General features: G+C 40.6%; 1 protein-coding gene across 1 annotated transcript in view; it reads left to right on the forward strand.

Moving 5' to 3' along the window:
- LOC134578518 (mucin-5B-like) overlaps positions 1 to 16,390 on the forward strand; it is a 144,203-nt gene that overhangs the window by 61,541 nt on the left and 66,272 nt on the right. Inside the window, exons 9-13 of the mRNA XM_063437502.1 lie at positions 425 to 545; positions 8,777 to 8,915; positions 10,921 to 11,022; positions 11,703 to 11,772; positions 16,229 to 16,366. Coding sequence (XP_063293572.1) covers positions 425 to 545; positions 8,777 to 8,915; positions 10,921 to 11,022; positions 11,703 to 11,772; positions 16,229 to 16,366 — 570 coding nt within the window. The remainder of the gene's footprint in view (positions 1 to 424; positions 546 to 8,776; positions 8,916 to 10,920; positions 11,023 to 11,702; positions 11,773 to 16,228; positions 16,367 to 16,390) is intronic.

Consider the following 16,390-nt stretch of genomic DNA (forward strand, 5'->3'; position numbering starts at 1 on the left):
CCCTATCCAAGAGCGGTTGGAGAGTGTCTATTGGAGGCCCTATGTCCTGAGCAGTACTTTACGTGCTCCCTATTTGTGAGTGCTATTTTCTAATTTCCTTTGTTTATTGTTTATTACTTTGCATTCTCTATGTATTTGTTTTCTCTTTTTTTCATTATGTGTACTATTGTTGACCCACTTATCATACTGTGAGTGATTATATAATTGTGTATGAGCACAGCCACAAGTGTGGTAAATTTTAAGTCCTATCGCATGTTGTATTTATTCCATGTGTGGAATTTTCTTAAGGTATAGCGCTCCTTATATTTATATTATAAACCGGTTCAATTCTGGAGAGATGAGATAAAAACCAACAATCACAATGGAATCAAAAAGAGTTTAACAATTTGCACCCAATATAGCATGTTTTATCCTCACCTTGCAGAAACTGTTTTGGATGACGTGAATCACCGCAAGGAGTGTGTGAAACGAAGACAGTGCCCATGTGTGCACAGTGGAAAAATATACAATCCTGGAGAGTCCTACTCTACTGCCTGCCAAAACTGGTGAAGTGCTCTGGGAATTAACAAGCATCTGCATTACAACTTTTAGTGCTTATAAGAGTTGTAAATAGTAGTAGAGAGTGAGGAATGTTTGTGGAGGGAGGCTGATTTGGGCTAGTGGCTTGAGTGGACCCCCAAAAATCCCATATGTTACTGTTGTCCAACAAATCCCCTGAGCTGTGCCTGGTCAGGGCTAACAATAATAAATTGAATAATGGGACAAAATTGGGTAGGAGAGGGTGATAGTACCACCACCAGGAGTAGATGGTAAATGGTAGCGGTATGGCTACCATGAACTCCAGCTGTTCAGAGCATTGCCGCAGGATAACACCCTTAAAGAGTTAATGAGAGAAACCTACACAGTCTGAATGCAACTGAGGTGCAGAGCAGATACATTAGACTACCATGAAAATGTGCCTAAAGCCTGGGAGTCTTGTGGGAATATCAATGAGAGTGCCACTTAGCTTGTCTAACTCATCTGCAAACTGCTACCTAACTAATTACCCTAATCCCTTTCCAAGACTGCCAACTAAACTCCATAATCTCACTAGGGTTCCACCTTTCACATGTGCTGCACTTTTAATTCCAAGTGTATATGTGTCACTGATTGTGTGTGTATAAGTGTGTAGTTCTAAGAGTGTATGAATGCCAATATGTGTACTAGTAGGTGTATCTGAAAAGATATGTGACAGTTTATGGGTATCTGTGAGTGTGTATATGTGTAATATTGTGTGTATATGTGTAACAGTGTGTGTGTCTATATATGTGAGTATGTGTATACATTTGTGTGTGTATATGTGCAACTGTGTTTATTTGTGAGTATGATTTTGTGTATGTGTAACTATGTGTGAGCCAGTAAGAGCTTGTGCATCATTGTGTACCAGGGGCACTTTATTTTAGAATTTATATGATGTTTTATAGTGGAACTTGGGGCAGGACTTTGTATGGAGATTGGGCAGGCTTATGGTCAAATGTAGATGGGGCTTTTAAATATGGCTGAAGCCCTATTCTTTTTGACATCTTAAAGACATTAATTTAGTAAAGCAGGAAGAGTAGAGAATTGTTTTTTAGTTTCATATATGTACAGTGCAACAATATTTTTCTGATATCACTATTTCTGACGATCTGTTCATCAAAAGATTCTTGGGAAAAATAGAATCTTCTGAGATTGATATAGCTAGTCAAATAGTATCATGCCTTCAAATTGATTTATATATCTACTAATATTGACCAATATATCACAAGTCCATGTAAATTGCACAACAATTCAAAAAAAAGTAGATGACTTTAATAGGATGCTTTCATAGTATTTCCTAGTGCCTCTCTGTCATGAACCCTACTCCAAGAGTGTACATGACATAGTTGTGGTGGTGAAAGAGTTAAAGTTCACTATTTGTCTGCAAAAGACCAGAAATAATGATGCAAACCCCCCTAAACACCACCCATAATAATATAAATATTACTATTTTAATGCTGCACCACCAAGACAATTTATAAATGGGGTGCCTTGGTCCCCCAGGTAACTTAATAAGAAAAACCCACCAAATACAACTCAGCACAATATTTAAACAATTGCAAAATACTAATTAGTCTCTCCAGGTAAAGTGATTCTTTACCAGACAAAGGTAGAACTTAATAAAGGAATATTTATTATGAGCAAAAAAAAATCACAGTGCATACATAAAATAGATGATAAACAAATTATTTACACCGACAACAGATAAAAACAAAAGGGATAAAATAACGGAAGTCCTAATCACTTACTCAGGTATTCAAATTAAAACTTCTGCCCAGGGGGTTGTTGGCAGAAAAGATGGTGACTCACTAAAAATTTGATTTGGCCCCAAGCAAGTCCAATGCACACTTCAGTATCATTAAATATATACCCTGTTGATTATCAAGCCTCGTCCAGAGGCGGAGTTAAGGCATACCTGTAGAAACAATAAGTGACCACCACCTTATGTTCCAGACCAACATCAATCCAAATGGAAACATTTGGTTCTATCTCCTCTTATGTACTTGCCACAGAAATAATAATTGCATCTATGAATTTGTTACAATTTTTACATTTCATAGATATGTCACACTCCTTAATTGTTACCCAATATAGCGGGCATCACAATCCCTTCCCACATGGGTGTAGCGTTACTTACCTTATCCGGGGGCCGGCCGCGGTCCTCTCTTCAAGCCGCGCGCGGTCCTGCGGCTGCACGAGCCGCGCGCGGCTCATCCAACTCTCTTAACAGGAAGACGGGCAGTGACCGCGAGTTGCGGTCACATGTCCCGCCTGCAGCTAAGAGCGCGCCGCGAGTCTCGGGTGCGCTCTTAAAGAGACAGTGGGAGCCTAAATTGCAAAAAGGTTCCCATTGGCTCCTGTCATACCAATCAACCCATACACTTACCTTTTGGGGGTGTGGAAGTGACAGGAACCAATCACATTAGTTTTAAGGCTACTTATACTTACCCTTTTCCCTTAGTTCCTTGCCCTATCGTGGTTTCTGCTACAGTTCCCTTTAGTGCTTGTTGTGTTCAGTTGTGTTTCTCCGTATTTGACCTTGGCTTTGTATTCTGACTTCGTTTTCGCTTTATCCTTGTCTGTACTGTTTGCCGGCTTGCTGATTCCTGTGTACCAGACCCCGGCTAGTTTTCGTTTTCGCTGTCTCTTTGTGCCCTTGACCTCGGATCGTTCCTGACTGTCTTCTCCTATTACGTCGAGTCCGGCCACTCTAAGGACCGGTAGACGTATCTCTCCTCTGTGCTGTCTTCTGTTTGGCTGGATCCTGCGTGTAGGGGTATATACTCGTTACATTACGATAGGGCCATGGACCCCGCAGATTTAGCTCAACAGATGGCGTCCCATGAGGCTAGATTTGTAGAGCAGGATCACCGTATGGATCAGATAGCTCAGGCTCTCCAGACGCTCTTAGCTAGAACCATTCCAGCAACCGCACCTAGCCCATTTAACGCCTCCTCCTAGGTATGGAGGGGATTCTAAGACATGCAGAGGGTTCATTAACCAAATAGAGTTTCATTTTGAGATGTATCCACGTTCATTTCCCACAGAGAGGTCTAAAGTTGGGTTCTTTATGCACCAGCTTACCGACAAAGCACTTGAATGGGCAAACCCTATTTGGGAGGCTAATGGACCTATGGTGCATGACTTTCACAGTTTCCTTACAGCTTTTCGCAGAACTTTTGATACTATGAAAAGGTCTAAAAATGCAGCGAGAGCATTAATGAGGGTTAAACAGGGTTCTAGGCCTGTGGCTGATTACGCTATACAGTTTCGTACCCTTGCCTCACAGGTCGATTGGACCAACAATGGGTTAACTACTGCCTTCATGGAAGGCTTATCAGACTCTATATTGGATGAGGTAGCAGCTAAGGAGCTTCCTGTTGCCTTAGAGGACCTTATTGACTACCTCATCGATATAGATAATAGGATTCGTGACAGGCTCTATACCAAGAACAGGAATAGACGTTTTTTTACACCTATTCACCCCAGAGTTAATACACCGGAGAGTGTAAAAGTATCTGAAGAGGAACCCATGCACTCTCTGATAATGAAAAATTACATAGGAGAAGGGATGGACTCTGCCTCTATTGTGGTAGGAGAAACCATATGGTAAAGGAGTGTCCTTTGCTCCCGGAAAACTCTCGCACCTAAGACCTTATAGGGGACTGGCCTTGGGTGTGATTTCTAAGTCTCCTACATTGCCTCCTAACCGACTGCTTCTCCCTGTTTCTTTACATATGGGAGACAGTTGTATAGTTGAAAATATATACGCCCTGGTTGACTCTGGGGCAGCTGAGAATTTTATAGACTCTGGTCTTGTAAAGAAAAACAATATTCCCATCAGGGAGAAGGAGATACCCTTGGCCGTTGAGGCCATAGATGGTAGACCATTGATATCTCCAGTTGTTACTCATGAGACTGCACCGCTACATATGTACACAGGGGTTCTACACTATGAAACCATTCGGTTCCAGGTCATCACCTCTCCCTCTTCACAGTTGGTGTTAGGGTATCCATGGTTACGTGCCCACAATCCCATTTTTGACTGGGAGACAGGGCAGATAAAATCATGGAGTAAAGCCTGCCATGAGTCATGTACTATTGAAGTCACGCCTGTGAATTCTATTAATGTTCCTACCATTCCTCCTTTGTCTACGGCTATACCCTCTCAGTATTTATCTTTAAAGACTGTCTTTGATAAAAGAGAGGCTGACAAATTACCGCCTCACAGACCCTACGATTGTGCTATTGACTTGTTGCCTGGCACAATACCTCCCAAGGGCAGGGTGTACCCTCTATCGGTTCAAGAAAACCGTGTCATGGAGGAGTACATTAAAGAATCATTAGACAAGGGATTTATTAGGAGATCCTCTTCTCCGGCTGGAGCGGGGTTCTTCTTTGTATCAAAGAAAGAAGGTGATTTAAGACCTTGCATTGATTATAGAGGTCTTAATAAAATCACCATCAAAAATGCTTACCCTATACCATTAATAACAGAATTGTTTGACAGGCTCAAACATGCTACGGTATTCACCAAATTAGATCTTAGAGGAGCATACAATTTGATACGTATAAAAAAGGACCACGAATGGAAGACAGCCTTTAACACTAGGTCAGGTCATTATGAGTATACCGTCATGCCATTTGGGCTTTGCAATGCCCCAGCAGTATTCCAAGAATTTATTAATGATGTCTTAAGGGACTTTATTCACTCATTTATTATTGTGTACTTGGATGACATTTTAATATATTCTACAGACTTACACACTCATCACAGACATGTTACGACAGTTCTGAAGACCCTTCTTGCTAATGGTCTTTATTGCAAACTAGAAAAATGTCTATTCGACCAATCCGAGGTCCAGTTTTTAGGGTATTTGATTTCCGCTAAGGGTTTTCGGATGGATCCCCAGAAGCTCGCTGCGGTCATAGAATGGCCTCTGCCGCAAGGTCTGAAAGCCATCCAGCGTTTTCTGGGTTTCTCTAATTATTATAGACGTTTTATCAAAGGTTTTTCGTCTATCGTAGCACCTATTACTCGTATGACTAAAAAGGATGGCAATACACGTGCCTGGTCTACCGAGGCACTTCAGGCTTTTGACTTTCTTAAGACTACGTTCGCCTCTGCACCTATTCTACAGCATCCTGTCCCCTCATTGCCATATATACTTGAGGTTGATGCTTCCGATATAGGGGTAGGTGCTGTCTTATCCCAAAGAGAGTCTCCTGACAAGCCATTGCATCCTTGTGGCTTCTTTTCTAAACAAATGTCCAAAGCAGAAAGGAATTATGATGTGGGTAATCGCGAACTCCTTGCTATCATTTTAGCACTCAAAGAATGGAGACATTTGTTAGAGGGCACTAAGGATCCTATCCTCATATTTACGGATCATAAGAACCTATCCTACCTTAGCGAAGCTAAAAGATTGTCTTCAAGGCAGGCTAGGTGGTCACTGTTCTTGTCTCATTTTAATTATATAATCACCTATAGGCCAGGTGATCGGAACACTAAAGCGGACGCTCTGTCCAGACAATTCGAGACTATTGACAAACAAGAGATTGATGTCACTCCTGTCATTCCCCAGACAGGATAATAGCAACTACTATATTGTCTATTTCCTCGTCCCTCTTGCAGGCCATACAAGCGAAACAAAGCATGGCACCTAGCGAGAGGCCTAATGATAAATTGTTCGTTGACGTTCCCGAGAGACGGGATATTCTGTCACTGTATCACGATACTAAGACTGCTGGACATCCTGGTATATCCAAAACTGTGTCAGCTGTTTCTCGGTATTTTTGGTGGGATACCTTACGCAAGGATGTCACTGATTATATAAGTGCTTGTTCTACTTGTGCATGTATGAAATCCTCTCGTAGAGTTCCTTGTGGGCTGTTGCATCCGTTACCCGTTCCCGAGAGACCTTGGTCTAATCTATCAATGGATTTTATTGTTGAATTACCCCCTTCAAATGGTAACACGGTCATCCTAATGATAGTAGATCGATTTTCCAAAATGGCTCACTTTGTGTCTCTTCGCAAGTTGCCCACTTCCAAGGAACTGGCTCTTATCTTCGCTAGAGAAGTATTTCGGTTACATGGTATTCCCGTATCTATTGTATCCGATAGGGGTAGCCAATTTATTTCCAGGTTCTGGAAAGCCTTTTGTTCGGAAATGGGTATTTCTCTCTCATTTTCTTCCGCTTACCATCCCCAGTCTAATGGAGCTGCTGAACGTGCCAACCAGTCTCTGGAGCAGTACCTCCGTTGTTTTGTGTCTCACCATCAGGACAATTGGTCTGACCTACTTCCTTGGGCTGAATTTGCTCGGAATAACGCCACTCATGATTCTTCCGGCAAAAGCCCTTTTTACGTTGTCTATGGCCAGCATCCCGTTGTTCTTCCGGCTGCATTCTCCTCATAGGGCATGCCAGTTCTGGATGAGCATTTGGCTGGTTTGCGTAATACTTGGGAACAGGTTCAGCGTTCTTTGGTGGACTCTGCTGCTCACCAGAAGGCTCAGGCTGACAAGCATCGCAGAGCGGCTCCTTCCTATGTTGTGGGGGACAGGGTTTTGCTTTCCACACGGAATATTCGCCTCCGGGTGCCTTCTATGAAATTGGCTCCCCGCTTTATTGTTCCTTATCGCATTATACATAAGGTTAATCACGTTTCTTATGCCTTGGGTCTGCCTAAGAATCTGCGTATACCTAATGTCTTTCACACCTCGTTGTTGAAGCCTTATGTACGCAACCGCTTTACCCGGCTCCCCCTCCCCCTCCTGTCTCTGTGGAGGGTCATGAGGAGTTCGAAGTGTCTGCTGTTATTGACTCTTGTTTCCTTAGGGGTCGGCTTCAGTACTTGGTACATTGGAAGGGTTATGGGCCTGAGGAGCGCAGTTGGATTTCTGCGGATGCTGTTCATGCTCCCCGCCTTGTGCGCTCTTTCCATTCGCGTTTTCCTGCCAGGCCTGGTCCTGCCCTGGCCTGGTCCTGGGCGTGTCCTCGGGGGGGGGGGGGGTACTGTAGCGTTACCTACCTTATCCTGGGGCCGGCCGCGGTCCTCTCTTCAAGCCGCGCGCGGTCCTGCGGCTGCACGAGCCGCGCGCGGCTCATCCGACTCTCTTAACAGGAAGACGGGCAGTGACCGCGAGTTGCGGTCACATGTCCCGCCTGCAGCTAAGAGCGCGCCGCGAGTTGCAAAAAGGTTCCCATTGGCTCCTGTCATGCCAATCAACCCATACACTTACCTTTTGGGGGTGTGGAAGTGACAGGAGCCAATCACATTAGTTTTAAGGCTACTTATACTTACCCTTTTCCCTTAGTTCCTTGCCCTATCGTGGTTTCTGCTACAGTTCCCTTTAGTGCTTGTTGTGTTCAGTTGTGTTTCTCCGTATTTGACCTTGGCTTTGTATTCTGACTTCGTTTTCGCTTTATCCTTGTCTGTACTGTTTGCCGGCTTGCTGATTCCTGTGTACCAGACCCCGGCTAGTTTTAGTTTTCGCTGTCTCTTTGTGCCCTTGACCTCGGATTGTTCCTGACTCTGTCTTCTCCTATTACGTCGAGTCCGGCCACTCTAAGGTCCGGTAGACGTATCTCTCCTCTGTGCTGTCTTCTGTTTGGCTGGATCCTGCGTGTAGGGGTATATACTCGTTACAATGGGTAAGTCACGCAAATCATGTTTAGGCTTGATTAGAATATTGTGCTTGTCCCATTCTATTTATAATAAAAATGAGGCTTAATTATTATTCTGTGGGTAAATATTAATGTTTATTTTGGATATGATACTGGAACACAACACTTGTTTTTTTCTTTTTTATTACTTTTTTCTTGAAAGTTAATGATTATTAACATATCAATGAAATCAATTAATCAATTAAGAGGTATAGGCTATATGGCTGAAGTTAGCTAGTTTATATTGGAACTAGACATCCAGGCATCTCAAGTGTAGAATCTCACACCCTGCAGAGCCTTTGATTAATCAAAGGGTCAATCCATGTTGCAAACCATGTGCCCTCCTTCACATTCCTATACCATTTACATTATCCCTTCTGTCATCTGATCTCTACCAAGTGGTTAATTCATATATGCACTACACAAATTACATTAAATGGCAATATTCTATTGTGCAACAATGAATTATGCACACTTGGCATGACACTCTTGATATTCTTTTATGATACAATTCTTTCATAATTTAAGTTTTCTCAAATGTTTTGCAGTCTTTGTATACTTGGGCAATGGGCTTGTACTCAGCTCCCCTGCTCTGGTAACTGCAGTCTAAAAGGAGGATCCCACATTAGTACTTTTGATGAAAAAGAGTATACCTTTCATGGGAACTGTCAGTACGTCATTTCCAAGGTATGAAACATCCTAACTACATCATCATATTTATATTAAACATTTTCATTCCATTGTTTCCTCTGGAATGGCGACCAGTTTATTTCTGCAGTAACTGCCAAATTTGCATTAGAATATAGAACTTTATTAAAGTGAACTTGTCATGACAGATATAAATGAACAGTTTTATAACCATATGGCTTGACTCATTTTATACAATAAAGGGTTTCTTCTCTTATTACTGTTGAAAGTGCATATTTTAATTTATGTCCACTACTCATGTCTCTATCAATCATTTTTTCAGTGGGTGTTACAATTGCTGCAATGTATACCTCTCCTGCATACCGCTGTTGGGCAGCACAGACTAGCTTCCTATAACAGGTTTAAAGTCCCCAACACTATATGTTGGCTTTGTGTAAATACAATCTGTTCTCTCTTTCCATTCTCAGATTTGCTGTTGAAAACTGCTGCAATAAATTATACTGTCTGTTTCTTTCCTATATCCATGCTTGCTGCTGGTGCTGCTCTTACACAGAGTTTGCCCCTCCCCCTACTTACCCTTGTAGGCAATGCGTTCTCTCATGCTAAATTCAAGCAGGAGCCACTCCCAGAGGAGGGTTTACCTGGAAACAGACATGCAGAGTCAGCATTCCTACATCTGTGCCAATTGGCACAGACTGAACTAACTGAGAGGAGGGGAAATGGAAACATTGTATTTGATGACATTTATTCTTTATCATTTATTGTTGAGACAGGTACCCTTAATTATTTTTAATATTGTTCATCTTATGAGTTTCACATAAATCAAACATGTTTTATTTTTAAACAATATTGCTATATTAATGTTTAACTAACACGTGTTTGTGATTGTTTTTCTATTTGATTTAGGGAAATTTATATTTTGTTTAAAATGTTTCAGCCTCTTATTCACACATTTTTGAATTCATTGAAATATTGCAGGGTTTTGTAATTGTGAAACTATACTAGTATAAGAGCTACAATTTGTATTATTTTTTTTAATAAATTTTTTATTATTTCATTTGAATAGCTTATTTATCATTTTAATGGAGGATTGATTTTAACTGAATATTGCGTTTCCCTTTAGTTGATGGCTAAGGAAAACTGCAACATTAGTAGCACGTTTTTCAAGCTGCAAGTAAAGTGGCTCTGTCAGTCACTTCAGAGTATTTTTGTAAATATATAATTTTAAAGGGTTACTTCAAGTACCATGATCAATTCATTGATTTGAGTTAGCATGGTGCCTGCAGTCTGTATGTGCAACATTTCGCTATGAAATGCAGTGCATACAGAAATTAACCCCTTAGCTAATGGAGGTGTAACTGCAAAGTCCCGGCCTGGCTAATGACAATTATGTGCAAAATTGGTGTCTGACAACAGCATGTACAGCATGCTAGTGACAGACAGCAAATGTCAGCATGCTGCCACCAGACATCCAAAGTCAGCATGTACCCTGGCCTTGCTGACCTTCCCACCCCTCAGTCCATCCTTAATGCCCTCCAGCAAGAGGTGCAAAAAGTAATGACGTGACTTCTAGCAGATGAAATGCTTGGAGATAAAGAGTTTATGCAGGAAAAAGATTGCGGTGGCTGTAAGGAACAGTTCCCATCCAACTATTAGTTTTGGTAAATTGTAGATAGTAGCGTCTATGTAATAAGCTCTCACCTCTATAAAACTGGTAGATTAAGATAGGTCAATCTATCTTTATTGTTATGGAATGTATATGAATGCATAGCATTGTGAATGCCTTTCAAATTTAAAAGATTATTCACTTGAATGTGAATTTTTATAAGTTTACATTGAGTTAAAAAAAATTAATTAAAAAAAAAATTTAAAAATAGTCTGCTAGAATGTCCCTGTTCTTGCAGACCTCCCGATTATGAAACTCCTTCATGTTAATAAGTACTGTACATCTGTCCTTGTTACTGTGACATATGCACCAACTACTTCATTTAAATTGACTTCAAACTTACAGTGTTTTGCATGATTTTTTTATTCTTTTTCTTAGGATGTAAACAAAAGATTTGCTGTTATTGGTAAGATTGTCCAATGTGGAATGTCAGAAACCATCACTTGCTTGAATACTGTTTATATCAATATAGGAATAATGGTAAGTGCCAAAAACATCCCTTTAAATATCTACTACTCCACTGACCATTTATTAAGACAGTTTTTTCTTTTTTGACAAATGCCATTAGAACTGCATTGGGAGTACATTACATACAAGTGTAGTGCAATTTTATCACTTTGTTATGGCTTTTAACTTTTGTATGTTATAGCTTCAGTTTTGACATCTTAAAAATCCCAAAATTCTAATCAAAATATATTTGTTAACCAGCCTTAGAAGAAAACCAGTTGAAAAAGTTGAAACAGACATAGGTTTTGCACTCAAACACCCACTACTAATGTGTGGTAGCAATATAGTATTCATCAGCCCAAATCAAATAACAAAAACAAAAATATTCTTTGTGCTCTGTCCCAAATACCTATGCACATTTAACCAATTAACAGCGTTTTTTTAATGCAACTGCAATGACCATTTCCTGCTCATTCCCTGCCCATTGCTCATTAACATTTTATATGCTTTTCTTATATATTTATATTTTCTTTAGAACATTATGTGTCTATTTATGTATTTATTGAAAAATGTAATATATCCAAAATGTTTTGTATGTAGTTTTAAGAGTTAAATACGTTTTTTTTTATTTAAATCCCATAGTTTTTCTTGAAACACTGCAATGGAGACTGGCGTCTAATCAGATTTTCTCTGTCTTTTTAATCTTTGTACAGAAAATTAAAATCTGTTATTGTGGGAACGTGTATATTAACAATTTTATTACACTGCTGCCAAAAATTAAAGGTTTGTGATATTTTTATTTACCCATTTTATTCTAGATAAATTTAAAAATATGGCATGAGAAATAATTCTTCTTAAATAATCCAGCCATACAATTACAGCCATAATTCAACATACGTTAGTATGATCTTACTACTCGTGAATTGCAATATGACCTGTGCAGACCCCATGATAATATGGAATGCCCTGTTAAAAAATGCTCCAAGCACTATAACCTCTACAATTTAATGTAGTGGTTATGGTGCCATTAGTGGCCATGCATTCCCAGGGCCGGATTAAGAGCCCAGTGGGCCTGGTGCTGACAATTATGAGGGGCCTAAGTACAGAATCTTATTGACCAAAAACACTAAAACAGACATACCTCTCAAGCATTATGTATCTGGTGGAGATGTTGCCAGAGGGAAACTCATAGGATGCAGCAATAAAAAAAAACCTCATATTCTCTTAAAATATGCTAATCTCTCTGTAATTTAAGCTTTCATCTTTCAAGTAAATCCATACTCCCTACCAGCAGTGTTCAGAGAAGCAGTAAGTCAATGGGCGGTGTAAAAGGGCGGGCCAGTGGCGCGGATCATGTAACCAGAACTTCCGAAAGGGACGAACATGCCCAAAAAGGAGACTGCCCAAAGAATTGGAAGGCTAGTCTAGCATGAATGCATGTCAGGCTGCCTGCCAATCATGCATGCTGGCCAACAGCTTCCTGAGCTTGGCATAAATGCATCTAATGATGCGCTATCTCTATGCTTTCTAAGGACTGTCCCCTAGTATTTGCTGGTTCACTTCTATCCTAACCTTCTTACTAGAAGGAAGAAGCTCCTGGTATACAGTCTGAGACAGAGAAAAGGTGGATGTAGTGAGTGTAGAAGAAAGGGAACATGGCACAGTGTTAGAGAGACCAAAGTCGGCACTACCTTAACTAATTTCATTTCAGTTAGTCCACACAAGATTTGTTCCTCTACATCCCTCTTAAGTTTCCATACTTAAGCAAGAGTATGTGCATCCTTTCTTGGAAAAAAAATGACAGGCCTTACTAATTTGCATAACTAACTATGTATGCATGACATCACATGATGTAAATCACAAGGAGTGACAGAGAAAATTCTGTGAAATCCTAAAAACTACTTAGTTTGATACTGCTGTATAGATGGATTGCTCCCAGTGTCTCCCTGTCTCCCAGTGTCCCCATGTCGCCCAGTGTCCCCATGTAACAAGGTGACATCACAATGTCTCTGTGTCCCCATGTCTCTGTGTCCCCATGTCTCTGTGTCCCCATGTCTCTGTGTCCCCATGTCTCCCAGGGACACTGAGAGACATGGGGACACTGGGAGACATGGGGACACTGGGAGACATGGGGACACTGGGAGACATGGGGACACCGACACTAGGGATACTGGGAGACATGGGGACACTGAGACACTAGGGATACTGGGAGACTAGGGACACTGGGAGACATGGACATACAGACACTAGGGACACTGGGAGACATGGGAACACTCAGAAACTAGGGACACTGAGACACCAGGGACACAGGCTGGGAGACATGGGGACACTGAGACACTTGGGGACATTGTGTTCCTAGTGTCTGTGTCCCCATGTCTCCCAGTGTCTCAGTGTCCCCATGTCTCAGTGTCCCCATGTGTGTCTGTGTCCCCATGTCCCCTCGTGTCTCAGTGTCCCCGTGTGTGTGTTTGTGTGTGTGTCCTTGCCTCAGTGTCCCTATGTGTGTCTGTGTCCCATGTCTCCAAGTGTCCCCAAGTGTCTCAGCCTCCCTGGAGGGCTCCATGTGTCCCCATATCTCATAGTGTCCCCTAGTGTCTTAGTGTCCCCATGTCTCCCTGCAGCCTTTACCCCATCCCTCACTTCTCTGAGCTGTAGGCGGTCTCTGCAGGCTGGAAGCTGCTGTCTGGACTCTTTGTGCTGTGTAGCTGCTCCGACAGCGGATCAGTGAGTAGAGCAATGCAGGTATATGCTGTAACTTCCTATCCCTGCCTCTCCCCACACACAGTGACCCCTACTGGCCGGTAATGGTATTGTAAAGTAATCTCTGTTTATACTGAGAAAAATACCGGCATTTGTATTGCCGGTATTATTGCAATATCAGCACTGGCCAGGCAGCCTCAAATAAATAAAGTAGTGTGTAAAAATAAAATAAAAAAAAGTAAAAAAAAAAAAAAAAAAAAATTTTTTTTTTTTTTTTTTTTAAATCAATGGGCCTATTCCATGGGCCTATTCCATGGGCCTGGGCCTGGAGCTGCAGCTCCATCAGCCCCTATGTTAATCCGGCCCTGTGCATTCCTCCAAACCATTTTTGACTGATTTGACTACTCACTTGGGGTCAACTGGCACTGCTCCTTGCTTCCACTACTAATGCTGAAGAGACAGAACTCTATCAGCTCTCCTGAATTAAGCTCAACAATACAGGGCTGATCTCATTGGCTGAGAGAAATCAGCTGATGCTTTCATTAAATAAGTAGGGTATTTAATGTCAGAGCAATATATCTATGACTCACTGACTAACGTTGATTGTACAGTATGCAAGGACCGAGAACTCACTATAAAGATCTTAATATGCTCTGCAAATTCAGTGAGTTATGGATTTATTGTTTTGCAGGGGAATTAATACTAACATTGTAACACTGGCAGGGCTATTCACTAAAGTGAGAATTTAAAGTGAATTCAAAGTAAATCTCAAATTCAAGGTCAAAATAGCTGAACCAGAGAACATTTCTAACTCAGCTTTGCTTTCAGTTCAGCTACTCTGGCCTTAAATTTGAAATGCATTTTCACTTCAGTAACTAAGCATGTGCATATTATTTTCTTTTACAGTAAATTCTAAAAGGTTTCAGACTTTTTAAAAACAGTTTTATTTTTTTTATATTGCACATGTATGTTTCCCATCAATCTACACTCACCACTGAATGATAACAACGCAAAAAACAAATGTTTGACAGAATTGCAAATATATATATAAAGAAATATCCTATTAACATAAGTATACAGATACTGAACTCAATACTTGGTTGAAGCACCTTTGACAGAGATTACAGCCTCTAGTCTTCATGGGTATGATGCAACATGTACTTTCTGAGATTCACCTCTGCAGGTCCTCTCAAGCTCTGTCACGTTGAATGTTGGCTGTTGGTGGTCAACCATTTTTTCTCTACAGATGTTTGATTGGGTTTAAGTCCCAAGGAACTTGGAGGGAGTTTAGCTCCGGTGCTGTGGGTGTGGAGTTATGATGTCATGGGCAGGGTCAGAATTACAAGATTGACTGACCAATCACAGTTAGATGTGGAATCTAACCAAAAAGCAGCAAGATAGGAACTAATTATGGGTCTGAGAGAGGTTTGGAGAAGTGTTTTTGCTCAGTATGCTTGATTTAGACGTTTTCATACTATGTTTCAGAACTCAGGGCAAGCCTCTCTCGTGTTCATTTATACTGTAGTTATGATACAGAGTCTGTAGAGGAACACATGTATCTGCCAAAAGCCAATAGTCACTGATATAATGCCTAATAAATGCCTAATAAAGTTGCTTAAAATAGTACAGGAAGTTTCAATGGGTGATATCATTTCCACAGCCAGGGACTATGAGGGTGAATTGACTCTACCATTTCACTTTCAGTAATGGATTAGCATTACAGTGGATAATAAAGATTGCTGTAGCAGTTTTAAAAATATATATTTTTAGAAATATATGATTTACCTGTATTTACCTTTTGTGAGCAATCTGCTCAAATGCATTTTACATTCTGTTGCAAAATGTAGTAGGCTAATTCTGCTAATTCTGCTAATAATGTCTTCAGAGTCCTTGTAAATACCAATAAGCAAGGTATCAAACCATTTTTATTTTATTTTGTCACACCTACTGTATGTGAGAAAAAAAGAGTAGTTGAACTGAAAGCATAGCTGACTTAGATTTTTTTCCAGTTTATCAGTTTTGACCTCAAATTTGAAATTCACCTTCAATTCACATTGAATTGCACCACTCTGTACTGGTTATAATGCAAGAAGTGACCTCCCTTTGTAAATAGTCAAACAGTTTGACTTTTTACCTTGGGTCTGCTTGTCCCTGCCTCAACTAACTCGCTATAGGCTCTCTGTCTGAGCTAAGCTTTGTAGTACAGGAGCAGTACTTGATTACTTATAATGAGGAATGGGCCAGTTCTCTGGCTGAGGTAGTTTAAGATGTGAACGGCACATTGCAGAACCAGGTAATAAATAAAACTGTTTAAAAATGTTTTGACTCCATACAATGGGGGCTGCAAGGGCACTCCTGGCTCTATAACTAGTATGGCTACAACGTGCTGTAGTGTTTGTGGTGCTTGGAACATTTCTTTAATCTTCCTTTTTCTGTTGAGAAAGTAACATTAGTATACAAAATTTGATTTTTTTTATATGCATTTTGTGATAGAAATATAGTGTGTAATACTTTCTAATATTTGATTTCTTACCCACAGATGGTATAATCATCTATAAACCCTCCTCATATTTCATCAATGTGGTGACACCATTTGGTATGAGTGTCCAAGTTCAAATTAAGCCTGTGTTTCAACTATTCATCACAGTGAATTCAACATTTCAGGACCAAACCAATGGTAATTGTACTGTATCTGGAGATC

The sequence above is a fragment of the Pelobates fuscus genome, chromosome 12 (assembly GCF_036172605.1).
Source record: "Pelobates fuscus isolate aPelFus1 chromosome 12, aPelFus1.pri, whole genome shotgun sequence".
NCBI lineage: Eukaryota > Metazoa > Chordata > Amphibia > Anura > Pelobatidae > Pelobates > Pelobates fuscus.